Below are 27,953 nucleotides of genomic sequence, written 5' to 3' on the forward strand. Positions count from 1 at the left end.
ATAAGGCATCCCGGTCAAGAAAGGGGCGCAACTGGCGGACCAGGCGGACCTGGTAAAAAGCTCTCCTGGAGACGGCCGTCAAGTGATCTTCAAACGACAGCCGTTCATCCAGGAGAACGCCCAAGTTGCGCACCCTTTCCGTTGGGGCCAGTGACTCGCCCCCAACAGTCAGCCGCGGTTGCAGCTGACTGTACCGGGATGCCGGCATCCACAGCCACTCCGTCTTGGATGGATTGAGTCTGAGTCTGTTTCTCCCCATCCAGACCCGTACGGCCTCCAAACAACGGGACAGCACTTCGACAGCTTCGCTGGGGTGGCCTGGGGTGGAAAAGTACAGCTGGGTATCATCAGCGTACAGATGATAACTCACCCCAAAGCCACTGATGACCTCGCCCAACGGCTTCATGTAGATGTTGAACAGGAGAGGCGAGAGAATCGACCCCTGCGGCACCCCACAAGTGAGGCGCCTTGCGGTCGATCTCTGCCCCCCTGTCAACACCGTCTGCGACCGGTCGGAGAGGTAGGAGGAGAACCACCGATAAACGGTGCCTCCCACTCCCAACCCCTCCAACCGGCGCAGCAGGATACCATGGTCGATGGTATCAAAAGCCGATGAGAGATCCAACAGGACCAGGACTAATTTAGCATCTTTTTCATATCTGGATTGTATCTGCATTGTGTGTACCAAGCCATATCAATCCCTTTTCTTCTAATCCTTGTTTCTTTTTAAGTTCCCCTTTTTCTGTCAGAATATTTTTATATCTAACTATATTTCCCATATTAATAGTGTCTGGATGTGTTAACGCTTCCATTGTCAAAAGCCAAGCTGGTATCTTCAAATAGTGTTTTTCGCTAATTTTCTCCCATACTAATAATAAAGCATTTCTTATATGTGTTTGAAAATAACCATGTATCTTATTTTTCCCATACCATAAGAAGGCATGCCAACCCAATTGTAAATCATGTCCCTCCAATGTTAATAACCTTGTATTTCTTAGTGTGATCCATTCTTTCATCCATGAAAACACTGCTGCTTGATAATATAATTCCCAATTCGGTACCCCAAAACCCTCCTCTGATTCTTGCATCTTGTAACATTATTAAATTAATTCTCGCTTTTTTCCCTTGCCATATATATTTCACTATTATTTTATTAAGACTTTCAAAGCATTTTTTCTCTAACTTTATCGGGATTGTCTGGAATAAAGACAGCAATCTTGGTAAGATATTCATCTTAATTGTTGCTATTCTTCGTATTAACGATAATTGCAAATTCTTCTATCTTTCCAATCTATCTCAATTTGTCTTATCAATTTATAGTAATTATCTTCCTTTATCGTTACACATCTTGCTGTTAATTGAATTCCTAAGTGTCTTACTTTTTTGATAATGTGAATATCTAACTTTTCTTTTAACTCCCTTTTCTGTTTCTCTGTAATGTTTTTTACTAATATTTTCATTTTGTCTTTAATAATTTTCAACCCCGCCACTTCACCATATTCTTCTATTTGTTCTAACAGTTTTGGCCAGGGGTGAAATGTAAAAATGTTTGCTACCGGTTCTGTGGGTGTGGCTTGGTGGGTGTGGCTTGGTGGTCATGTGACCAGGTGGGGATGGCCAACTTGATGTCACTCACTGTTAGAGCCAGGAGTTCTGAAGCACCCAACACTTTGAGTTTCCCTCCACCAGCCAAGCAAACATCAAAGCCTTCTGTTGCCCTGCTCTCCATCCCGGAGGGCTACGCATCCCCACCCCGCCAATCCTCTGTACAAACAACCCTCCCTATTTCTGCAAAGCCCCCCCACCATGCAGGGCGATCCAAAGAGGGGAGGGGGATGCTGCAGAAAAGGCAGCCTTCCACCCGTGCCTCCCATGCTGGCTCCACGGGGCTTGGGGCTCCAAAGCAGTCTACTGGATTCCCACCCAGCCACCTGCCTGCCGGCGCCTCTCCGGGAACTCAGCCCATGGAGTCCAGCACTCCGGGGGAAGGAGAGTCAGCCGTGGCTCATTCGAGAGGGGCAGAAGCTGCCGGCGGGGTGGCAGCCCACTGCACGGGGAGCAGGCCAGACCCAGCTGCACCACTGCGGAGCCCCCTTTGGCCTGGGCGGCAGCGCTTACCCAGGCAGGCCAGTGTAAGTAGCCCTTCATCTTCCTGAAGAGCAGGTCGCTGCACTTGTAGTCATGCAGCCAGCTGGAGTGGAACATGGCACAGGCGGATGCAGCCCCAGCCGAGGCCACCCTAGCTGAGCAATTGCCATGCCTCTGCAGCAACAGGGCCGCCGGGGCCAACTTGTCCACCTTTGCCATCTCCATGCGCTGCACGTGGAAGGGGCCTCCACCACCACTCTCGCCACCCTCCCATCCTGCAGATGTCCACCTGGTCAAAGCAACTCTGTTGCTGTTTGCTTTTGTTTCATGGCGGGAGAAGGAAGAAAACAAAAGGAGGCAGCGTGGCCCACACACCACCGCCTATCCCTTTCATATCTGCGTAAATCTCCAGATGTTTTTCCCCTATGGTCAAGTTGACCATAAGGCTTTCTTCTGAGGACAGTAGCCAAGAAAGCAGCAACATTTTCTTCTGCTACGCCTCATAATCTGCCCATTCCAAGTATGTGTGGTATAAGAATCTTATTTAATTTTGTCCATTTTAAGAATATTTTTTGAAGTGTTAGAGATGTGACAAAGGATGTATGTGAAACGCTGCCTTTTCATACCAAGTAAGTAAATGAGAACTCAGCCTGAGAAATACAAGGAGACCTAGTATAACACAAGAAGACAGAAGACAACACAGGCTACATCCACTATTAGACTGCAACTGTTACCTAGAGAAAAGATTTCATGGACGATTCATGGAATTCATTGTTTACCATTGTATTTAGGGTATATACCCCATTCTTTACCCATTCTTTACCATAGTATTTATATCCCCTTTGGAAAGCAACTTTAAGCCCTAGCCCCACTTCCTCCCCCACACCGGTGAATGGACAAGTGGGCAACTCTCGGGGGAGGCATTTTCTTTTAGGCCTCACACCCGGAAGGCTCCTGAGAAGCCAAAGCTGGTCCCAAAAGGCAGCCTCACCTTGCCATGTCTCTCCTGAAGAGGCAATGGCTGTGCAGGCATCTCGCAACAAGGGGACATCCACGGCAATTTAAAAAAGAACACAAACAATTAATCATTCAGAAACTGGTTCTGAGTAAAGCTGTAGTAAATTCCAATAGTATCTTAATATTATTTATACTTTACACAACAATTGTTTTTCATGTGATGTTTGAAAATACATTACAAAAAAGTTCACTGTCACAACTTCTTCAGACTTAATTCTGGAAGTAGATCCAGTAGAAGGATGAAGAAGCTTGTGACTGTTCAGATTTTTTTTGGGGGGGGGATAGCAATAGCAATACCACTTACACTTATATTCATAGTGCTTTTGCAACCCTCTTTAAGCGATTTACAGACTCGGCCTATTGCCCCCAACAATTTGGGTCCTCATTTTACCCACCTCGGAAGGATGGAAGGCTGAGTCAATCTTGAGCCTCGTGAGATTTGAACTGCTGAACTGCAGCTAGCAGTCAGCTGAAGTAGCCTGCAGTACTGCACTCTAACCACTGCGCCACTTCAGATGTCCTTAGAGTATAGCAAATGGTTAATTGTTAAGTTTTTTTTTTCAACAAGGAGAAAAAAGATTGCTTGGGAAAATGTGTACTTCATATAAGAAAATAATTTGATTGGCTTTGAGCTTTATTCATTTTCAGTAGGGTTTGAGAAGTGTTATCTGCTTCTCTGGCTCAGGCTTTGACATATATTAATTATATTAATCCCAAAGTCACTTCTGATGAACAAAATAAAACAAGTTTTCTATGCTTTCTTCTGTTTTTCACTATTGCTAACAGTATGAAGAAGGGGCATTTCCCCCCCCTCCCCCAAATTTATTTTTTTCTCTGCACTGTTGATATTTCTGTGTTCGGTTTTTCACTGTTGCAAGTTTAAAAATGTAAGAGAAAGGAGAGAAAGATGCTTAAATATTTAGAATGCAGCAATTTATTTGCCATATAAACCTTTGGGTATACGCTACATATCATATTTATCAGAATTAAGGTATTTACCGTATTTTTCAGAGTATAAGACACACTTCTCCCCCCCCCCAAAAAGAGGCTGAAAATTTGAGTTCAACTTATACTCTGAATGTAGCTTTTTCGAAGCTTTTTTCCAGCCCTAATGAGGCGCTAGTGAGTGAAGTGATCTTCTGTGCTTTGGTTGTTCCCTCCAACTCTCAGCTGTGGTTTAGAAGCTTTTTTTCAGCTCTAACGAGGCACTAGCGAGTGAAGCGATCTCCATGCTTTGCCTGCTTTTCTCATTGCTGCTCCTTCTCAGCTGTGCTTTAGAAGCTGTTTTTCAGCCCTAATGAGGTGCTAGCAAGTAAAGCGATCTACCGAGCTGTGCCTGCTTTTCTCAATGCTTCTCTCTCCAAGGATCAGCTGTGCTTTAGAAGCTGTTTTTTTTATCCCCAAGCAGGGGATAAAAACTACGCATGCGTGCTCAAGACCAGAAAATTAATGTGCTGAAGTTGACCAGACTAAGGAGACTAGCCAGATGAATACCTGGTAGGCAGATTTTTTTTCCTATTTTCCTCCCCAAAAACTAAGCTGCATTTTATACTCCGAAAAATACAATGCATATTTTAATCTGAAAAATATACCACTTTTACACATTTAAGAAAGCAGATCTAAAAATATTGATTGAAAGTATTATGTATACTTTAATTTATGTCCACAATAAAAGGTAAAATTTATGTTGATGAAACATGAAACAATGCAGAAAAGTCATTTTCTTCTTCTTCTTGGTTGAAATTTACCTGAACTGTAAAATTTAGAGAACTGTAAATTCTCTAGATATGGTTAATATAAGAGTTAGTCACAATGCCTTTTCCTTAAAAACTTCCATTCTAAGCAACAGATTATAACCCCCATTATCTAGAGAATATTCTCTCTTTCAGATCAAGTGCTTACGTCAGTACTGTTCAATTTTTTTTAATGTGTTGATGACTTAGAGATCACCCTCCTGAAGTTTCTTCCAATCAAAAGTTGTATTCGGAGCCAAATCAAAATAATCTCTCTCTTGGTCTTTGCAAAGTTCTAGGAAAACCTACATAAAGCAGACAATATTTAATAGGTTAGTCAATGGTGAAGGAATGGTATAAGAGATAACATTTGCCTAATATTTATCTTTCCCAGGAAAATATTAGTTTCAGTTCCCTTTGTAAAAGGAGGATCTTTTGGATGAAGAATCCTTGAAGGATTTCTGATTGAAACCATTTAGTCCTTGATTGTACTCTGTCCAAGTAGTGTCTTTGCTACATTGTACCCTTCCTGTTTATGGAAGCACTGCCATTCCTTCTTTGCTTTTTGTGTCAAAAAACTTCCTTGAATCACCATGAACAAGTAGACAGCAATATAATTTTAAATAAATAAATAAACCAAGGGGCCTGTCATCCAGCGCTATATCATCAGTCGGTTTATCTTGTCTATCCATACGGTCTTCTTGATAAAATACATGAGTGATTTCCCATTGCCTTCTCCCAAGCAGTAGAAAGCAGATCAGCTTCCAAATATCTTCCTAGTTTGCTATGGCTGCTTTGGAATGACCTTCATGCCTTGAGTGACTCTATGGAGAATATACGGTCACTATGGAGTGACCCTACAGAGAATATATATTCCTCCTGTCCATTGCAAGTCTTCTTCACTTGGACCCCTCCCAGGAACACTTCTATCATGATAAGGCTGCAAGATTGGGGGGGGGGAGCGGAATCCCCACAAATTCTATCACATAAGTGTATTATTTAAAGAGATTACCTGTTCCAATGTGTTCAAAGAAAAACTGTACTCCTCAAGGTTGAACAGTTGTTTTGCTATGTGGGGGGAAAAAATAGGCTTGGTTGAATTAGGGTTTGCATGGAACATTTTTGCTTGTCTTCTGTGCATAGCATATTCCTTCCCTACTCAACACCCATGTAGCCATTTCCTTTAGACTGATTGATATGTTTATTTTTGAGAATTCATTGGGTGCAGTGGGATATTCTGGGAATAAGAAGGGATGTTTATAATACATTGCAGAAGAAAAGCAAGGGCATTCCATTCTTATCCCCTGAACGGCTAGCTACTTCCCATTCAATCAAGAGAGAGAGATCTGGAAAGAAGTTCAACAGCCTCAAAGAGCACCCACCACATGCTGACTGTGGAAGTAAACAAACTTACCAGTTTTCATGATTCTGTAATCTTATGTCTTTTTCCTCACCTTAAACATGGCTGCTGACACTTTATGGGAGTCCAACTTTCTTAGTTACTATTAGGGGCTAGACCAGGGGTCTCCAACCTTAGTAACTTTAAGACTTGTGGACTTCGACCCCCAGAATTCCTCACCCAGCAAAGGGAATGGAAGTCCACAAGTCTTAAAGTTTCCAAAGTTGGAGACCCCTGGGCTAGACAATAAGTTTATCTTGTCCATTGTGTACTTGGCATAAAATAGAGAAGGTTGTTCTCAGCTAAAAGCAAAACATTAAAAGCATACCCAAAGCTCTAACCATGCAATAATGAAATATTGATCTTTATTACTTTTACTGATTAAATTAGCAGCAATTGACTCAGTTCAGATACTACTACGTGTATAAAGGCAAGACAAACTAAAGTGTTCTTCTGACACCTGGATCATTCTTGTGATAAAACTATCTAAACAGTTTACCTCAGGATGATCATTAACACTCTGGTGAGAAAATTGTCTAATCCTGATGCATTACGGTTCTGGAAAGATCATTAATAGTGACAATCAGGCTAAAGATTAGGGCTGTGCATACTTTGAAATTAATTCGGAAGGTATGCTTTAGATCTCACACAACTATGAACACCCAGCTCTGTGCTATTCATTAAAGCAGCTTGACTTCTTGAGTCTGGAAAAACGCTGTGTTTGATTAAGCATTACATTAATGAATCAACTCTTTAAAGTAGCAGTATCCTTTTTTCAGACTTCTGCAGCAGCCTGAAAATAATGGGTTGTTTTAAAGCAGGGGTCTCCAACCTTGGTCCCTTTTAAGACTTGTGGACTTCAACTTGTGGGGGGATACGACGGGTGGGGGGATTAACCCGTCGGGGAGGGATCCAGCCCCTGTGCTTGTTTGCGGCACTTTTACATCTGGTCTGAAGGCAGGGGGGGGAGGGTTTTGTTCCAGGACTAAAGGGTTGTTCAATCTGTACGGTAAGTGGGAGAGGCAGATATGGCGGAGGGGGGGCGTATCGAGAGTTGGGAGCACGTGCTCGATGTCTGAAAGCAATCACGTGCTCCGGCCCCTCAGTCCCTTCCCATTCCTCAGGCGGCCATGATCCTCAGAGCTTGGATCTTCGGTTGATGTTATGTAATGCCCGGTCCGTGGTCAATAAAGCTCCCCTGATTTGCGATCTTATTCAGGGGGAGTCCGCGGACCTTATGGGCATTACGGAGACCTGGTTGGGTCCAGAGGGGGGGTCCCCCTTGTTGAGCTGTGCCCTCCAGGTTTCCGAGCATTTCATCAGCCGAGGGCCCAAGGTAGGGGTGGGGGGGTGGCGGTTGTTATTAAGGAAGATCTAGAGCCGAGGGAGGCCACTGTTCCTCAGATTGCCGGCTGTGAATCCCTCTATGTGAGGTGGGGCCATAGGAATCAGTTGGGCTTGTTGATCGCGTACCTGGCTCCTTGCTGCGTGACCACAGCCCTGCCCGAGCTGTTGGAGGTACTTGCCGCTGTGGCGGTTGAGACCCCCAGACTTAAAGTCATGGGGGATTTCAACCTGCCATCAGCTGGCTTGTCATCGACTGCAGCTCGGGAGTTCAAACTTCCATGACGGCCTTGGACCTGATTCGAGTAAATGATGGCCCCTCGCACATGGGGAGGCACGCTGGATCTGATTTATATCTCTGGACAGTGGTTAAATGATCTGGAATTAGATGATTTAGTAACAGAACCAATGTCATGGTCCGATCATTTTCTCCTTCGCCTAGACTTCGAACCGCCACTCACCATCGCAGGGAGACGGAACCTATCGTTGGTTCCGTCCCAGGCGCCTGATGGACCCGAGAGGTTCCTGATGGAGCTTGGGCCATTCCTGAGGATCTGGCCCACGGCACGACTGAGGAACTAGTTGTGGCCTGGGAACAGGCGCGGCTGGGGCCTTGGACCGTGTCGTGCCTTTGCGACCTCTGACCCGGCGCAGATCTCGTCCGGCCCTTGGTTCTCCGAGGGGCTGAGGGAGATGAAACGCCGGAGAAGACGCCTAGAGAGCACCTGGAGGTCAGTCGTTCGAAGCTGATCGGACACTAGTTGGGTCCTATTCTAGGACCTACCTAGTGGCAATGAGGGAGGCGGCGTTCTCGCCTCCACCCTCATTGCGTCGGCAGATAACCGCCCGGCCGCCCTGTTTGGGTGACCGCTCCCTCCTTCATCAGGAGGTGCGGGATGACCCTTTGCAGGGGCGTGCCGAGGAGTTTAGTGGTTATCTATCGATAAAATCGCTCAGCTCCGGGATGGTCTGGACCGAAATTGGGATGATCAAGCGAGGAGAGGAGGCACGTCTTGTTGAGTCTGTTTGGGATGAGTTTGACCCTGTGGCTCCGAGGGCGTGGACAGGTTGTTGGGAGGCTTCACGCCACTACATGTTTACTGGACCCGTGTCCTTCCTGGCTGGTACTGGCCACTCAGGAGGTGACACGAGGCTGGCTCAGAGGATTATCAACGCTTCTTTGTTGGAAGGGTTTTCCTGCCGCCTTGAAAGAGGCGGTGGTGAGACCCTCCTCAAGAAGCCCTCCTGGACCCAGCTATTTTGGGTAATTATCGTCCAGTCTCCAACCTTCGCTTTGTTGCGAAGGTTGTAGAGAGTGCTGTGGCGCGACAGCTACCCCAATACCTGGATGAAGCCGTCTATCTAGACCCGTTCCAGTCCGGCTTCCGACCGGATACAGCACGGAGACAGCTTTGGTCGCATTGGTGGATGATCTCTGGAGGGCCAGGGACAGGGGTTATTCCTCTGCCCTGGTCCTATTAGACCTCTCAGCGGCTTTTGATACCATCGACCATGGTATCTTGCTGCGCCGGTTGGGGGATTGGGGGGAGGCACGCTGGATCTGATTTATATCTCTGGACAGTGGTTAAATGATCTGGAATTAGATGATTTAGTAACAGAACCAATGTCATGGTCCGATCATTTTCTCCTTCGCCTAGACTTCGAACCGCCACTCACCATCGCAGGGAGACGGAACCTATCGTTGGTTCCGTCCCAGGCGCCTGATGGACCCTGAGAGGTTCCTGATGGAGCTTGGGCCATTCCTGAGGATCTGGCCCACGGCACGACTGAGGAACTAGTTGTGGCCTGGGAACAGGCGCGGCTGGGGCCTTGGACCGTGTCGTGCCTTTGCGACCTCTGACCCGGCGCAGATCTCGTCCGGCCCTTGGTTCTCCGAGGGGCTGAGGGAGATGAAACGCCGGAGAAGACGCCTAGAGAGCACCTGGAGGTCAGTCGTTCGAGCTGATCGGACACTAGTTGGGTCCTATTCTAGGACCTACCTAGTGGCAATGAGGGAGGCGGCGTTCTCGCCTCCACCCTCATTGCGTCGGCAGATAACCGCCCGGCCGCCCTGTTTGGGTGACCGCTCCCTCCTTCATCAGGAGGTGCGGGATGACCCTTGCAGGGGCGTGCCGAGGAGTTTAGTGGTTATCTATCGATAAAATCGCTCAGCTCCGGGATGGTCTGGACCGAAATTGGGATGATCAAGCGAGGAGAGGAGGCACGTCTTGTTGAGTCTGTTTGGGATGAGTTTGACCCTGTGGCTCCGAGGGCGTGGACAGGTTGTTGGGAGGCTTCACGCCACTACATGTTTACTGGACCCGTGTCCTTCCTGGCTGGTACTGGCCACTCAGGAGGTGACACGAGGCTGGCAGGATTATCAACGCTTCTTTGTTGGAAGGGGTTTTCCCTGCCGCCTTGAAAGAGGCGGTGGTGAGACCCCTCCTCAAGAAGCCCTCCCTGGACCCAGCTATTTTGGGTAATTATCGTCCAGTCTCCAACCTTCGCTTTGTTGCGAAGGTTGTAGAGAGTGCTGTGGCGCGACAGCTACCCCAATACCTGGATGAAGCCGTCTATCTAGACCCGTTCCAGTCCGGCTTCCGACCCGGATACAGCACGGAGACAGCTTTGGTCGCATTGGTGGATGATCTCTGGAGGGCCAGGGACAGGGGTTATTCCTCTGCCCTGGTCCTATTAGACCTCTCAGCGGCTTTTGATACCATCGACCATGGTATCTTGCTGCGCCGGTTGGGGGGATTGGGAGTGGGAGGCACCGTGTATCGGTGGTTCTCCTCCTATCTCTCCGACCGGTCGCAGACGGTGTTGACAGGGGGGCAGAGGTCGGCCGCGAGGTGCCTCACTTGTGGGGTGCCGCAGGGGTCGATTCTCTCGCCCCTTCTGTTCAACATCTATATGAAGCCGTTGGGTGAGATCATCAGTGGCTTCGGGGTGAGATACCAGCTGTACGCTGATGACACCCAGCTGTACTTTTCCACCCCGGGCCACCCCAATGAAGTTGTTGAAGTGCTGTCCCGGTGTTTGGAAGCCATACAGGTCTGGATGGGGAGAAACAGGCTCAAGCTTAATCCCTCCAAGACGGAGTGGCTGTGGATGCCGGCATCCCGATTCAGTCAGCTGCAGCCGCAGCTGACTGTTGGAGGCGAGTTATTGGCCCCAAAGGATAGGGTGCGCAACTTAGGTGTCCTCCTGGATGAACGGCTGTCGTTTGAAGATCATTTGGCGGCCGTCTCCAGGAGGGCCTTCCACCAGGTTCGCCTGGTTCGGCAGTTGCGCCCCTTCCTTGATCGGGATGCCTTGTGCACAGTCACTCATGCGCTCGTTACCTCTCGCTTGGATTATTGTAATGCTCTCTACATGGGGCTCCCCTTGAGGTGCACTCGGAGGCTTCAGTTAGTCCAGAATGCAGCTGCGCGGGTGATAGAGGGAGCTTCGCGTAGCTCCCGTGTAACACCGCTCCTGCGCAGACTGCACTGGCTACCTGTGGCCTTTCGGGTGCACTTTAAGGTTTTGGTTACGACCTTTAAAGCGCTCCATGGCTTAGGGCCTGGGTACTTACGGGACCGCCTGCTGTTACCACATGCCTCCCACCGACCCGTACGCTCTCACAGAGAGGGACTTCTCAGGGTGCCGTCCGCCAAGCAATGTTGGCTGGCGGGAAGGTCCTTCTCTGTGGGGGCTCCCACACTCTGGAACGAGCTTCCCCCGGGTTTACGCCAAATACCTGACCTTCGGACCTTTCGCCGCGAACTGAAGACATATCTTTTCATTCGCGCGGGGCTGGCTTAAATTTTATTGATTTTAAATTTTCTACTACCAATTTTTAAATGGGGTTTTAGTTTTTTATATATTTTAAAGTTTTAGGCCAATTATAATAAGTTTTTTAATTTGCATTTTAAATTGTATATTGTATTGTCTGTTTTTACTTTTGCCTGTACACCGCCCTGAGTCCTTCGGGAGAAGGGCGGTATAAAAATCAAATAAATAATAATAATAATAATAATAACTCCCAGAGTCCCTCAGCCAGCAAAGCTGTTTTAAAGCATTGCAGGGAGCTGTTAATCCTTGTAAGGCCCAGTTTTCAAAACATTTCCAAAAGAGTAATGGTGTTTTTACCAGTAAATATGATTAGGCTCCTATAGCATTTCTTTGCAATTACTGGTACTTTGCAATGTCTAAGTCTATTCATCTTTCTTAAACATAATCATAACATAATTATAATCAAAAAATCTAGTGATCCTGAAGGCAAGTTACTAAATAAAGTTTATTTGTCACAACATTATATGTAAGCATAAGCATGAAATAACTATACGATATATAAGCATATATATAACCATAAGTATGTAATAACTATATGAAATTGTATACAATCAAAGGGAATATTAGGACAGGAATGGTAGGCACGTTGGTGCTCTTATGCATGCCCCTTACAGACCTCTTAGGAATGGGGTGAGGTCAATAGTAGACAGTTTTTGGTTAAAGCTTTGTGGATTTTGGGAAGAGACTACAGAGTCTGGTAGTTTATTCCAAGCATTAATAACTCTGTTTCTGAAGTCATATTTTCTGCAATCAAGATTGGAGGGGTTCATATTAAGCTTAAATTTATTGTGTGCGCGTGTATTGTTGTGATTGAAGCTGAAGTAGTCTTCAACAGTAAGGACGTTGTAATAGATGATTCTATGAGTTAAGCTCAGGTCATGTCAAAGGCAGCGGAGTTCTAAATTTTCTAAACCCAGGATTTCAGGTCTGGTGGCATAAGGTATTTTGTTGTAATCAGAGGAGTGGAGAACTCTTCTTGTAAAATATTTCTGGACACGCTCAGTTGACCAAGTACAGTAAATTATAAGAGTGTATGGCTTCTCTCAGAGTAAAGGGTATGCTCCTTAATGAACCACATAGTAGAGACCACACCGTAGTAAGCAAAATAGCAGATGTCAATGATAAAACATCATGTCAATAAGGAGTGTTCCTGGGAGTTTATAGCTGGGTTTACCTCAGCAATAAGGACAGAACACCCATATAGAGAGATTCAGTTTCCTAAAAGTTCCAGGTTCAAATCTGTAAAAGGTGGCCCTTCTACTAACGGCAGTCTGCACACTGTTTATTCACCTCCCTGACTTGTTCCAATTGATTTTTGAAAACTCGCTGAAGGACCAAATTTCTCAAATAAGGTCTGTTATGCAGATCTATTGCTATCATTCTTCTGGGCTAAAACTAGAAATTTGCAGATTTATTCCTCCTGACTAAAATTACCATGCCGGTTGGGGGTTGGGCTTATAATGGAAACTTGCACCTGGTTTGGGAAATCCTACAGAGACTCTTAAGCTGCAAAAATTGAAAGGCGCTGCAGTAAACAAAATATTTCAGCTGACATCTCCTGAGTATTATCCACACACATCTGTACTCAGTTTGCTGCTGTCCTCAAGAAAACCACACATAGTTCAACATTTGTACTTTTTCTGGCACATGGACTCTGAGTCATTTATTTATCTCAGAGTTATCTTGCTAATCTGAAGAGGGACAGATTTCCATTGAGTAAACCTTACAAGAAGATGGGAAGTTTGGGGTGGAAAAAATATATGGGTTTTTTAAAATATTATCAACGTTCATTAATTTTCCATTTTTCATCAGTTTGAACAAATACCACATTCCTAGAAGGTAGCTGAAACCAGAATTCATAGGAAAGGAGAAAAATAACTAGTTCCTGATCTTGATCATGAATGGTAAACTTAGACTTACAGTTCTGGGCTGCTTCTTAAGTACTTACAAGTAGTCTTCAAGTTACAACCATTCATTTAGTGACCATTTGAAGTTACTATGGCATTGGGGGGAAAAAGGTGCCTTAGGAATGTTTTTCCCACTTTTCCCATTGCAATTTCCCCATGGTCACATGATGAAAATTCAGACACTTGACAACTGGCATGCATTTATGGCGATTGTACATAAACAAATAAATTCAAATTTCACACTGTTGACGGATGTCCAGAGATGCTAAAGATTTTTTTTAAATTTCTGGTAGGTGAGAAAATACATTATTTTTCCTTCAGTGTTCATGCAAGGAAAATATCAGAAAATGCCATCTAATTTGTAGTTTATGTTTTCACATTTCATAATGCTTTGAGACATACCTTTTTCTAGCATGGAAAAAGCTTTAGAGAGAGGCAGGGCATCTTCCATTGGAATCTTGTAGACCAACGGAGTAGATATCCTAAAAATAGGTGAAACCATAAATATCTTAAGGGGAGGAGAAATAATTATACCACCTCCGGGACTGCTTTTTCAAACTTGAGTCATCCCATTCAAACTCATCTTCCTTGGCAAAATTATTGGTGGTACCCCACTTTCTGGAAGTGAGTGGGGTTGAGGCTATTCAAAAGTGTGATGCCCTCAATACTATGGAATAGCCTGCTGCTGGAAACCAGTTTAGCTTTTTTAGTGATAACAGGGAAGTATCACACTGAAGGGGGTTGATCAGTTAAGAGCCAATCCCACCTTCCCTTTCCTTCCCCATCTTATAACTATGATTTTACTTTGATTGTACTATCATTTTATCCCTGATGTTTTAATGTTATGATACTATAAGCTGCTTTGAAACAAAATGGTGATAAATAAATTTAATAATAAATAAAAATTAAAACTTTCTAGAAGGCAATTAAAACCAAGATACTATACAATAATAAACAATAATCTGTATCACTGATAATTCTGACCCACAAGACTATTGGCCAGAGCAACCCAATTTATATATAGAGAAACTTTAAAAATAAAGGTGCAGTTTGCCCAGGAAGGAGTAACAAAAATTTTATTTATTTGTATCACACCTTTATTATTTTAATACATAACTCAACCTTCCTCCACCTATTTTCCCCATAACAACAATCCAGTGAGGTGGGTTAGGTGACTGGCCCAAAGTCACCCAGCTGGTTTTCATGGCTAAGGCAGGACTAGAACTCACAAGTCTTCCACTTTCTAGCCTGAAGACCAAAGTCACTCTCCACATTACATACATCTCCATCTGTGCCACAATATGGCAATTAATTTTGAGAAGAACTGCATCCAATAGGCAAAGCATATAGCATAACCATCTGGATCAAGGGTATGACTTTGTCCTCAGAAGCAAAATCTTCTTAATAGAAGATTAAATTTTAAAAAGGAATTTTCTTCATCAGTTAAGCCACGGGTGTCAAACTCATGGCGTCACATTGCCATCACAAGATGTTTTGCGACATTTTTCCCCTTCATGGATCTGGGGTGGGCATGGCCTGCGTGTGACACATCTGGGCCACAGGCCATCAGTTTGACACCCCTGAGTAAAGTCATCCTAAAAGCAAAAGGATTTCCATTTCAAACACTTTTAAGCATTCAGTCAAGTTGATAGCATATCAAGCTGAGAGCATATACACCAAGACAAATTCCTTGTGTGTCCAATCACACTTGGCCAATAAAGAATTCTATTCTATTCTATTCTATTCAAAAGTTGCAGATAAATGTTCTGTTACCTTTCTTGACGCGCTGCTTGTGGGAACATTTTTAGAATCTGAGCGTTCACAAGATCTCCTTGTTCTACCCCCTTTACTTTAATTTGCAGCAAATAGTTTTTTTACAAATCTGCTTTTCAGATCCTGAATTGAACCCAGGCACCTGCAAATAAATAAATAAATAAATAAATAAATCAGCATGCAATGTATGGCATTGAATTGTTATTGGGTAGCACTATTCTGATCCATGCCCCCACGTACTGATTTTAAAAGGTATCAGGCCATTGAGTCTCCAATGGCTTTGCCAAGTTCATGCAGAAAGGAGAAAAGATTAAATGCTCATGTTGATAGGAAGGAGGACAAAAGGGACTTCTAACAAGTAGCATGGGACCTTGTGCTCTTCTGTAAGCACTGATATTTTACCTAGTTTGGTAATGAAACATCTGCAAAAAAAAGAACACAGGTCATAGAGCACCAAGGACCTTACAGGTCAAACCTGAACTACAAATATTCTCTTCTATCAGATGTCCTGTAATTTGAACTGTCAGGCAACAATTGCAACTGGAGAGAGATTGTGAAAGATGCCTTTAAATCATAGTCTATTTTCCATTGCATTCTTATGTGTTTTAATTCATGTTATATCTGATACTTGGAATCCTGCTTTATTTTCTTTGTTTTTCCCTTACCCTTTCAATCCAATTCACATTTAAGAACTCTGTGTTTGGAGTAATGTGGACTGAATAAGACTGACAGCTTGCCTTAGAAATTTACAGGAAGGTCCTAGTTAATTGATGGTTTGCTGAAAGCTGACAGACTGGGATTCACCCATAATACCAAAACTAATAAGACCATTCAGAAGCCCCCATTATTATGTGGAAGTGAGAATTAAGAATGTCAAGAGTGACATTCCTGTAAGTTGAAAAAAAAATGAGGATAATAAGTCCTTCGGGAGATAGGGCGGTATATAAATTTGATCAATAAATCAATAAATAAATAAATAAGCAGACTGAATATACTGAACTGCAACCCAACAAGAAAACACAGACTTCAGAGGATAATTAGAACTGCAGAAAAATAATTGCTACCAACCTGCCTTCCATTGAGGACCTGTATACTGCACGAATCAAGAAGAGGGCCGTGAAAATATTTGCAGATCCTCATCCTGGACATAAACTGTTTCAACTCCTACCCTCAAAACGACGCTATAGAGCCCTGCACACCAGAACAACTAGACACAAGAACAGTTTTTTCCCGAAGGCCATCACTCTGCTAAACAAATAATTCCCTCAACACTGTCAGACTATTTACTGAATCTGCACTACTATTAATCGTTTCATAGTTCCCATCACCAATCTCTTTCCACTTATGACTGAATGACTATAACTTGTTGCTGGCAATCCTTATGATTTATATTGATATATTGACCATCAATTGTGTTGTAAATGTTGTACCTTGATAAACGTATCTTTTCTTTTATGTACACTGAGAGCATATGCACCAAGACAAATTCCTTGTGTGTCCAATCACACTTGGCCAATAAAATAAAATTCAATTCAATTCTATTCTATTCTATTCTATTCTATTCTATTCTATTCTATATACTTTATCGCAGTTCGTAACTAATCACATATGACAAAAGGACATAAATCAACATTAAAAACACATTTTTCTGCAGTTATAAATCTGCAAAATGACAACAGAATGCCCCTGTGTTAAGCAATGGCAGCTGCAAGAACTTTTGCAAGAAGTTGAAGGTGTTAAGATTTCATTACATAAAACAAATAAAAACCTGATTGGAACATGTTCAACGTAACTTGCATAAGTAGCCCCATGGCAAGATAGCTGGCAAATAAATTTAACAAACAAATAAACATGTGCAGGGGCTATAAGAGTGGGGTCCCCATTGTATAAATACGACATGGAAAGAACATGTGGATTAAGAGCTCTAGTTCTAGTCCAGATCAACAGACTTGCTCTGCTAAAACAGAGCAAAACACCTTCTCTACAGTATCACTGACAACACGTCATGAAAGCAGGCCAAAGAAAGAGACTCTACTGTGTATGGATACATAGCACAAAATCGGTAATTTGATGGAGAGAAGGATTTCCTGTTTATATCCCTTGAGTATTAATTATCTAGATCATTTGCAAAGTTATACTGAACATAGGGTGTTGGAGAATGACTTTTAATAGTCTCGTGGCCAACAGAGCTTGACACTTGAAGTTGCATAGGCATAGATCAGGGTGTCAGACTCAAGGCCCATGGGTTAGATCTGGCCCGCCGGGCCACCCTGGAAACAGTGAAGGACCAGCCCGTTGTGCCTCTGCCAGTAAACACAGAACTCAGGAGAGCTGCGTGCAGAGGCCATCCCAGGATTGCAGGAGGCCATCCCAGATTAAAACAAAGCTTGTGAAGGCCATGCACGGTCCTCCTGAGCTCCGTTTTCATTGGCAGAGGGTTGCAGGAGGCTATCCCAGTCGAAAATGGAGCTCGTGAGCCTGTTTTTGCCGGCAGAGCGCTTGGGCCACCATAGGCGCCCCCGATTCAAGCGATGTCAAGCTGGCCCAGCCCCCCTGAGGTCAAACACTACCTGATGCGGCCCTCAATGAAATTGAGTATAGATTGATTCTTGTTTTCCTAGAAAAGGAAAAAGGGTCAAAAAGATTTCTGATGAATAGGGAATCACTGGAAAGATTAAGATTAAGCCAGATGTAGAGCTAATTTTCACCTTCCAGCGGGATCATCCCAGTTTCAAAGTTAAGGTTGAAATGCAACACAGAACACAAAACAGCACCCTTAGGAATCTGGACCAGTTTTAGCACTATTGTTAGCCTCATCAGAAATAGTTTTAATTTGTTCACACCAGATACCAAAAAGTTAACATTCTATGCCAAGGTATTTGAAGGATGATACTTGGACTATAATGTTATTGTTTAACTGGCACTAAAGTTTGTATTGTTCAATTTCTTTTCTGTAACAACAAATCCCATTATTTTGGTTTTGGTGTAGTTTTGTGTATCTTGACTTCCTACAACATATCACTAGGGATTAAAGACCTCTTCTAAGACCAATGTGAGCCAGATACAGAATAGTCACATCATCAGCCTAAAGAAGCCCAGCTAAATTGTCCACCATAGCGTTAAGGAAGGTAGAATTCTTTTTAGTTATTGAGCTACCTAAATATTAAGGGGGAAGGGGGGCAGAATGCTGTCTGCTTGCTTGCTTGCTTGCTTGCTTGCTTGCTTGCTTGCTTCCTTCCTTCCTTCCTTCCTTCCTTCCTTGCTTCCTTCCTTGTTTTTCCTAAATGGGAATATCAGCAGATAGTTGTCGCTACCAAATTTAACTTGCGTAATTCATTTTCGGGCAACATTCCAATTAAGCAAACCAACATCTGTTCTTCAATAAAACATTTGAAGTTTGTTGTTGATTAATCAGCAAAATAAGAGACCACACAGTAGGAGATCATCTGTGTACACTTCAGCTCTTCGCACTACCTGCAACTCAGTGGTGAAATTCAATTTTTTTATTACCGGTTCTGTGGGCATGGCTTGGTGGGCATGGAGTGGCTTGGTGGGCATGGCAGGGGAAGGATCCTGCAAAATCTCCATTTCCACCTTACTCCAGGGGAAGGATACTGCAAAATCCCTATTCAAACCCCACTCCTGGGGGAAGGATACTGCAAAATCCCCATTCCATCCCCACTCCTGGGGGAAGGATATTGCAAAATCTCCATTCCCACCCCACTCTGGGACCAGCCACAGGTGATATTTGCCAGTTCTCCGAACTACTCAAATTTTCCACTACCGGTACTACTCAAAATTTCTGCTACTGGTTCTCCAGAACTTGTCAGAACTGGCTGGATTTCACCCCTGCTGCAACTTCTGAGTAATCTTCAAAGCTAATGTCAGAGGATGCATACAGTAAAGTCTGTATCCTTTTTCCATGCAGAAATTATTTGCATATGAGTGCATATTCTTTGCATATAAGGTTTCCCCTATAAATATAAATTACTAAGTGCATTGCCATAACTCTCTTCAAATAATGCTTACAAGTTCAGAGCTAAGAAGCTTCTTGGATTAGAAGCAAAACATCTTCAAAGAAAAACCAGAAAGTCCACTTGCCTCTTGAAAAAAAGCACCTTTGGGACAACCAAGATCTGGATGACAGAATCTCCATAGACAATGTTTAAAAGTGTTGTGGCATTCCATGATTGCTTTACTCTATTTCAGAGTTTGAACTTCATCCATCATAACCAAAAAGAGAAAAAGTCTACAAGAAAGTCCTATGTGCTCCACAAAGAAAGTATGCACTAGAAAACTTACCTGAGCTGTCCAGACACCAGGATAGCTACTTGGTCACACACTGCCTCTGCTTCCTCCATGCGATGAGTTGTCAAAAGGGCACCTTCATCCTTGTTCTGCAGCATGGTGTGAATTGCTCTCCTAAAGAAATCATTCAACTGATGAAAATGAAGGAAACCTGAATTCTGTTATGATTCAGCTTTAATTCAGGGCCTCTGGTGGCTCAACAGGCTAATGCAGCCTGTTATTAACAGCAACTGCTTGCAATATTGCAGGTTCAACTCCCACCAGGCCCAAGGTTGACTCAGCCTTCCATCCTTTATAAGGTAGGTAAAATGAGGACCCAGATTGTTGGGGGGCAATAAGTTGACTTTGTATATAGTATACAAAATGGATGAAGACTATTGCCTGACATAGTGTAAGCCGCCCTGAGTCTTTGGAGAAGGGCGGGATATAAATGCAAATAAAATAAAATAAAAATAAATAAAATAAATTGATGAGTGGAACAAACAAGCCAGAACACTTAGAATGCCTGAATCTAATCCCAATAAATCTAAATGAACATAATATAAAGAGGTAAAGTGGATGGATGAGAAATCAGGACAAGTTTCTCAGCTTTGCCATCGTTCTCATGGCATATAGTAAAGGCTTGTTTCTTCTCCTTATTGGGTAAGTGGTATATTTTTGAAACAGACAAGATTAGGATTATTGCATTATAGTCAGTATTTCATGGACGTATCAGGAACATGAACAAAGCAGCACTAGATCCATAAGATATGTAAATATTCTTTTATTTTTATTTTTTTTATTTACCGTATATACTCGAGTATAAGCCGAGTTTTTCGGCACGTTTTTTGTGCTGAAAAACGCCCCCTCGGCTTATACTCGAGTCTACCCTTGCAGAGCCGACCCAGGGAGAGGGTTTTTTGCCCTCGGGAACAGCTGGGCGGCAGGGCGAGCAAATGCTGCCGGCATGTTTTGCCAGCTCGGCCGGCTCGTTTTGGGCGGCGGCTGGCCTCGGCGTTTTCTTCCGCCGCTTTTGATGGCGGCGGCGGCGGTGGTCGGCGGAGGGGCGGGGCGGAGGGGCGTTCGACATTTCGCCCCTCTCACTCGTCCTCCTCTTGCCAGCGGTGGGGGCGGAGGCGTTGTCACTCGCCCTCCTCTCCGGCCGAAATTGAGTGCGAAGCGGCAGTGGGGGTGGGGGGAGGCCGCCGTGAAGTGCCGGCTGGGGGAGCCCAGGAGCCAATCCCGGGCTCCCCCAGCCGGCACTCACGGCGGCCTCCCCCGCCGCACTCAATTTCGGCTTTCGAGAGGAGGCGGTGACAAAGCGAAGAACTCTCTTTATTTGTTTGTCACTCTCGCCCTCGGAGGCGGAGGCGTTGTCACCTCGCCTCCTCTCCAGCCGAAATTGAGTGCGAGCGGCAGGGTGGGGAGGCCGCCGTGAAGTGCCGGCTGGGGAGCCCGGATTGGCTCCTGGACTCCCCAGCCGGCACTTCACGCGGCCTCCGCCGCTCGCACTCAATTTCGGCTTTCGAGAGGAGGCGAGGTGACAAACAAATAAGTTCTTCTCGCTTGGCGTTGTCACCTCGCCCTCCTCTCCGGCCGAAATTGAGTGCGAGCGGCAGTGGGGGTGGGGAGGCCGCGTGAAGTGCCGGCTGGGGGCCGGGATTGGCTCCTGGACTCCCCAGCCGGCACTTCACGCGGCCTCCCGCCGCCGCACTCAATTTCGGCTTTCGAGAGGAGGCGAGGTGACAAACAAATAAGTTCTTCTAGCCCTTGGCGTTTGTCACCCTCGCCCTCCTCTCCGGCGAAATTGAGTGCGAGCGGCAGGGTGGGGAGGCCGCCGTGAAGTGCCGGCTGGGGAGCCGGATTGGCTCCTGACCCCCAGCCGGCACTCACGGCGGCCTCCCCGCCGCACTCAATTTCGGCTTTCGAGAGGAGGCGAGGTGACAACGCCTTCGGCGAGAGTGACAAACAAATAGAGTTCTTCTCGCTTGGCGTTTGTCACTCGCCCTCCTCTCCAGCCGAAATTGAGTGCGAGCGGCAGTGGGGGTGGGGAGGCCGCCGTGAAGTGCCGGCTGGGGAGCCCGGATTGGCTCCTGGACTCCCCAGCCGGCACTTCACGGCGGCCTCCCCGCCGCTCGCACTCAATTTCGGCTTTCGAGAGGAGGCGGTGACAAACAAATAGAGTTCTTCGCCCCTTGGCGTTTGTCACCTCGCCCTCCTCTCCAGCCGAAATTGAGTGCGGCGGCGGTGGGGGTGGGGAGGCCGCCGTGAAGTGCCGGCTGGGGGCCGGGATTGGCTCCTGGACTCCCCAGCCGGCACTTCACGGCGGCCTCCGCCGCCGCACTCAATTTCGGCTTTCGAGAGGAGGCGAGGTGACAAACAAATAGAGTTCTTCTAGCCCTTGGCGTTTGTCACCCTCGCCCTCCTCTCCGGCGAAATTGAGTGCGGCGGCAGGGTGGGGAGGCCGCCGTGAAGTGCCGGCTGGGGGCCGGGATTGGCTCCTGGACTCCCCAGCCGGCACTTCACGCGGCCTCCGCCGCCGCACTCAATTTCGGCTTTCGAGAGGAGGCGAGGTGACAACGCCTCAGCGAGTGACAAACAAATAGAGTTCTTCTCGCTTGGCGTTTGTCACCCTCGCCTCCTCTCCAGCCGAAATTGAGTGCGGCGGCGGTGGGGGTGGGGAGGCCGCCGTGAAGTGCCGGCTGGGGAGCCGGATTGGCTCCTGGACTCCCCAGCCGGCACTTCACGGCGGCCTCCGCCGCCGCACTCAATTTCGGCTTTCGAGAGGAGGCGAGGTGACAAACAAATAAGTTCTTCTCGCTTGGCGTTTGTCACTCGCCCTCCTCTCCGGCGAAATTGAGTGCGGCGGCAGGGTGGGGAGGCCGCCGTGAGTGCCGGCTGGGGAGCCGGGATTGGCTCCTGGACTCCCCAGCCGGCACTCACGGCGGCCTCCCGCCGCCGCACTCAATTTCGGCTTTCGAGAGGAGGCGAGGTGACAACGCCCTCCGCCCACCGCGGGCAAGAGGAGGGCAGTGAGAGGGCGAAAATGTCGACGCCCCTCCGCCCCTCCGCCGACCACCGCCGCCGCCGCCATCAAAAGCGGCGGAAGCGCCGGAGGCCAGCCGCCGCCCCAAAGCAGCCGGCCGAGCTGGCAAAGCATGCCGGCAGCATTTGGGCTCGCCCTGCCGGCACTTCAATCCCGGCTCCCCAGCCGGCACTTCACGGCGGCCTCCCCACCCACCCACCCACCCCACTGCCGCCGCACTCAATTTCGGCTTTCGGAGAGGACGGCGAGTGTGTCAAACGCCAAGGGTGAGAAGAACTCTCTTTATTTGCTTGTCACTCGCCCTCCTCTTACTCGTCCTCCTCTCGCCCTCGGAGGCGGAGGCGTTGTCACTAATACATCCCAATAAAATGCAAAGGTTTCAAAGCATGTTTTGGAAAAGCAGCGAGGATGGGGAGAATGCTGCCTTGAATGTGAAAGAAACGTGGAAAACTCCAACTACAGTATAAAAAAAACATTTGCACTCAGTACTTTTTATTTTATTTTATTTTTGCCAAGTTTTCCCCAGGGTTTTCCCCTATGGAAATTGGGGAGGTGGGGAGAAAGAGGTGAAAAGAAAAGCCTCTTGGAAAGCGGAGAAATACGGCAAGAACAAACAATTTCTCCCCGCCCCTCCGGCGCCGTCCTTCTCTCCGCCAGTCACATGGTTCAGTTTTTCCAGGCTAACTATACTTTGCGTTTCACTTCCCCGAGTGAACATTGTAAAGTAAACAGTGAGCAACAGTGAGCAAAATTACGGTAATCTCCTCTGCCAAATCTATTCCCAAACCCTCCCCCCCCAACACCTCCGCTCCACAAAGGCAAGAAATGAACGCCGAATCCGAGAGGGGGGCAGGAGGAGGAGGAGGAGGAGGAGAGATGGGGGCATTGCAAGCTAGGGTGGGAAGAAGGAGGAGGAAGAAGAAGGGAGGCAAAAGAAACCGACCCTCGCGCAGATCAGCAAATTAGCTTTCCTTCTCCAAACCAATTTTTTTTTTTAAAAAAAACCCGTTCTACCCAGAGCAAATGGCAAATAAGCAGCCCGTTTTGAGTCTGATTATTGTTTCACGGTGGTTGCCCTCTCTGATCTCCTTGTACATGACAAGGCACCTCTAACCCAGCGCTTTGTGTTTGTTATTGGTAATTCTCCTCTCCCTTCTTCCATTGGAGTCCTCTCCCCTTTCTTTCCGAACGGGGCGGGCGATTTACCTTCTCTGCCTCTTTTTATTTTCCTGGAGGTGGAGGTGTATTCCTAAGGATGCCTTCAGTGCTGGGGAAGGAGCCGATCCATGGAGGGAGGCGGCGCTGCCGGCCGCTGCTTACAGAGGCGAAAGAGCCAGGAGACCTTGGCATGGGTGGGCGGCTGGTGTAAGGCAGGGCAGAACCTTCGACCGCAAGGATCCCGGGAGGTGGGGGCGAAAGAGAGGCAGAGAAGGAGGAGGAGGAAGGAAAAGAAAAGAAAGGGGAGTGAAAATAAGAGCAGTCCGAGCAATAAATAAATATTGCTGGGCTGCTTTCCAAAATCCTCAGCACGGAACTAAAAGTTGCAAGTGTTTTGTGAGTTCAAACAGTCCCTTCAGACTAACACGTTTCATTAAAAGATACAAAGTTTGGTAAACTGAAGCTCGCTCTGTCCAATGCAAAAAAATCATCATCATCAAATAATAATAATAATAATAATAATAATAATAATAATAATAATAATAATAATAATAATAATAATAATAATAATAATAATAATAATAATAATAATTGTATACCGCCCTTCTCCCATATATTTGTAATATTAGCAGGAAGGGTTACAGCAAGGAAAATCAATACAACCCGTTCTAAGCCGAAAACACATTTATATAAAGAGACCTGAAAACGTATTTGTATAGAAACAAATGTACGGTATTTGTCTCTTGTGATGATGTGTTGCAGGGTTATAAATGCTGTGTGATAGTTACAGCATTTCCAGAAAACACAGACTGGAAAAGAAAAGAAAAGGGAACGGTAGGGAATGAAAATGGATGACTGTGTCATCCATATCATCAACCTTTTGTGAAGTGTGTTGGGAAGCAACTTTTTAAAATAAGACCTTTTCTTGATCGTCTCCTTATTAAAAGGGGCATTTGTCACTCTCGCCTCCTCTCGCCTCTTGGCGTTTGACACACTCGCCCTCCTCTCACTCGCCCTCTTTTCGCCTTTGGAAAAGATAGCTTGCAGTCCATGGGTCTCTTTGGACAGCTTTCTGGGGTGATGGTTTCCTGATGGCAGTTGGCGTCGTAATAATTTTTTTCCTGTTAGGAATGGATCCCAGTACTTCTAATCCTGGACCATCAAAACAAAAGCATGAGTCATCTGAAGCTGCTTTCAAACTTAAGGTTGTGTCAAGAGCAGAAGAAAGCAATAACAGTATTGCAAGTAGGAATTTTGTGTTGATGAAAAACAAGTAAGGAGTGGCGGAAAATGAAAGCTGACTTGGAAAAGCTTCCAAAGGCAAAAAGCTCGGCGTGGTTTAACGAGTCCATTTGGGGCTCTAGAGACTGAATTGCATGAATGGGTTATGGAGTGTCGTCAAAATGGTTACTGTGTAACACGTATGGGAATTAAACACGTGCCCTTCAAATGGCTAAAGAAGAAAAATTTAAAGTACCAGGCACTGAAAATTTGTTGCATCAGCAGGATGGTGTACCGCTTCATGAATAGGTTTGGCCTATGTTTGCGGCAAAGAACAAAGATTGCACAGAAGCTGCCAAAAGACCTTGATGAAAAAGTGATGTCATTCCATTCATTCATCATAAAACAAAGAAGGATCCATAACTATGACCTTCAAGATATTGGAAATATGGATGAAACGCCTATGACCTTTGATCTTCCAAGCAACAGAACTGTGGCAAGTTTGGGAGACAAAACAATTTTACTAAGAACCACAGGAAATGAAAAAAACCATTTCACAGTCGTTCTGTCATGTTTGGCTAATGGAACCAAGCTGAGGCCTGTTATTATTTTTAAAGAAAGACCTTGCCTAAAAGGTAAAATTCCGCCACAATTACAGTGCGTGCACATGTTAAAGGCTGGATGGATGAAGATGGAACAAAAAATGGCTGGAAGAAATTTGGAGCAGACGACCAGGAGCAGCCTTAAAGAAAACCCATCACTGTTAGTTTGGGATATGTTCAGAGCCCACATATCTGATGACATAAAAAAATTGGCAAAGTCATCTCAAGTCACTTTGGCCGTTATTCCAGGTGGGCTTACATCTGTATTGCAGCCCCTAGATGTCAGTTTAAATAAACCTTTCAAGGACCGTGTGCGAAGGATGTGGCATGAATGGATGACATCTGGTCAAGCTCAACTGACAAAAGTTGGAAATCTGAGAAAGCCAGACATACAACTAATAGCACAGTGGGTTCGTGATGCATGGGAAGATATTCCAGAGGACATGGTGCAACGTGCCTTCAAGAAATGTGGCATTAGTAATGCTATGGATGGCAGTGAAGACAGCGCATTGTATGAGGGTGACAGCAGTGATGATGGCGACTGTGAACTCAGTGATGATGACAACGTATATGCGGATAACATCACAGACGCTGAAGTAGCTGAAGCTCTGTTTGGACAAACAGATGATGAGGAGGAGAGTTTTGAGGGATTTTAGCTCTCGTTAGCTTGGTTGCTGTTACTTTTAAAGATACTGTATTTTTGATACCATATTCTTTTTGGGGACCCCCTTTTGCACTTTTATTGTTTTTCGTTCAAATAAATATTCATGTTATTTTACTTGGCTCTATCTTTATTTTTTACATTGACCAGTAGCTGCCTCATTTCCCACCCTCGGCTTATACTCGAGTCAATAGTTTTTCCCAGTTTTTGTGGTAAAATTAGGTACCTCGGCTTATATTCGGGTCGGCTTATACTCGAGTATATACGGTATTTATTTTGTCACAACAGTATATATAAGCATAAGCATGAAAGTAACTATATAATATATAAGCATAAGTATGTAACAACCATATTGATTGGATATAATGAAAGAAAACAATAGGACAGGAATGGAAGGCACGTTTGTGCTCTTATGCACGCCCCTTACAGACCTCTTAGGATTGGGGTGAGGTCAATAGTAGACAGTTTTTGATTAAAGCTTTGGGGATTTTGAGAAGAGATCACAGAGTCAGGTATTCAATATACAATCTATTCCTAGCTCTTAAAATAATTTCAAATACAATTGCAGACAGTCATGCAAGTAAGATGGTCAGTATAGAGATTTCACTGGCATGATGTCAGTGGGCTTTTCCTAAATCCCAAGACTGACTGGCTGGTTGTTTGTTTGTTTATTAAATTTATTAGTGACTTGGCAATTTCAATGAGAAATAGCCTGGTGCATTTCCACTGAAAGAGGGGACAACCGAGAGCCTTGCAAAAATCTCTTTTAATCCCTGGAGTCATGAATAAAGACAAGACAGCTGGGTATCTCTAGAAAGCCTGAGATTCATCACATACACAGATCCAAAAATAACATTTTATAACAGCCACCAAGAAGCTACAAGAGCTATCAGCGGAAATCAAATCCCCACAAAATTTTGTCATAAATTCAAATAATACACACTTGATTACAGGTAATTCTCGACTTAAAATAGAATAGAATAGAATTTTTATTGGCCAAGTGTGATTGGACACACAAGGAATTTGTCTTGGTGCATATGCTCTCAGTGTACATAAAAGAAAAGATACGTTCATCAAGGTACAACATTTACAACACAATTGATGGTCAATATATCAATATCAATAGTTCGCTTAGTGACAGTTCAAAGTTATAATAACACTGAAATAGTGACTTATGACCATTTTTCACATTTATGACTGTTGCAGCATCCCCATAGTCACATGATTTACATTTGGATGCTTGATAACTGACTCACATTTATGACAGCTGCAGTGTCCCAGGGTCATGTGATCACCTTTTGCAACCTTCTGACAAGGTTCATTTAAAACCAGGTTCATTTAACAGCGATGTTATCAACTTAACAAGTGGAGTGATTCACTTATCAATTGTGGCAAGGAAAATTGTAAAATAAGACAAAACACATTTAATAAATTTCTCACTTAGCAGCATAAATTCTGGGCTCAATTGTGGCTATAAGTTGAGGACTATTTTTAAGATATAAAAAATAAAAAATTGGAGAGGAATTTTTATTACAACTGCAAGTGTGCAAACCTACTCCTAAAAGTTCAATGCATAAGTTCAATGCATAATGCATAAGAACACTTACCACACTTGGTATTTTCCTTTGGGATCCAGGCCAGTGGTTGGTTCATCTAGAAGCCACACAGTCGGATTACTCAGCATGCTTAGGGCAAAGCACAACTGAAATGCAGGAAATTATATTAAACCCTCTTAAATATTTCACACATACAAAAGATGGAAATGTGAAAAATGCGCATTTTCTTCAAAAACGCGTTTTCCTAATGGAAAAAAAACATATGATGCAGACAAATTAATGTTACTGTTCTGGGATACTATCTAATAAACTGGGAATTATTAA

The 27,953-nt window shown here is 45.0% G+C and overlaps 2 protein-coding genes across 2 annotated transcripts in view; one reads left to right on the forward strand and one right to left on the reverse strand.

Annotated features, from left to right (window-relative positions):
• Nucleotides 1-4,263: 4,263 nt before the first annotated feature.
• LOC131193220 (uncharacterized) overlaps nt 4,264-27,953 on the forward strand; it is a 111,328-nt gene continuing 87,638 nt past the window's right edge. The window contains exon 1 of the mRNA XM_058173203.1: nt 4,264-4,602. The gene's annotated coding sequence lies outside the window, so the exon portion shown is untranslated. The remainder of the gene's footprint in view (nt 4,603-27,953) is intronic.
• Nucleotides 4,596-27,771, reverse strand: LOC131193221 (ATP-binding cassette sub-family A member 9-like). The gene is made up of 5 exons (XM_058173204.1): nt 27,681-27,771; nt 19,401-19,520; nt 13,728-13,807; nt 5,851-5,906; nt 4,596-5,143 (listed from the first exon to the last, which is right to left on the reverse strand). Exons 1-5 carry the CDS (start codon nt 27,755-27,757, stop codon nt 5,045-5,047), a joined length of 432 nt encoding a protein of 143 aa, XP_058029187.1. The 5' UTR covers nt 27,758-27,771; the 3' UTR covers nt 4,596-5,044.

This window comes from Ahaetulla prasina, chromosome 2 (assembly GCF_028640845.1).
Source record: "Ahaetulla prasina isolate Xishuangbanna chromosome 2, ASM2864084v1, whole genome shotgun sequence".
NCBI lineage: Eukaryota > Metazoa > Chordata > Lepidosauria > Squamata > Colubridae > Ahaetulla > Ahaetulla prasina.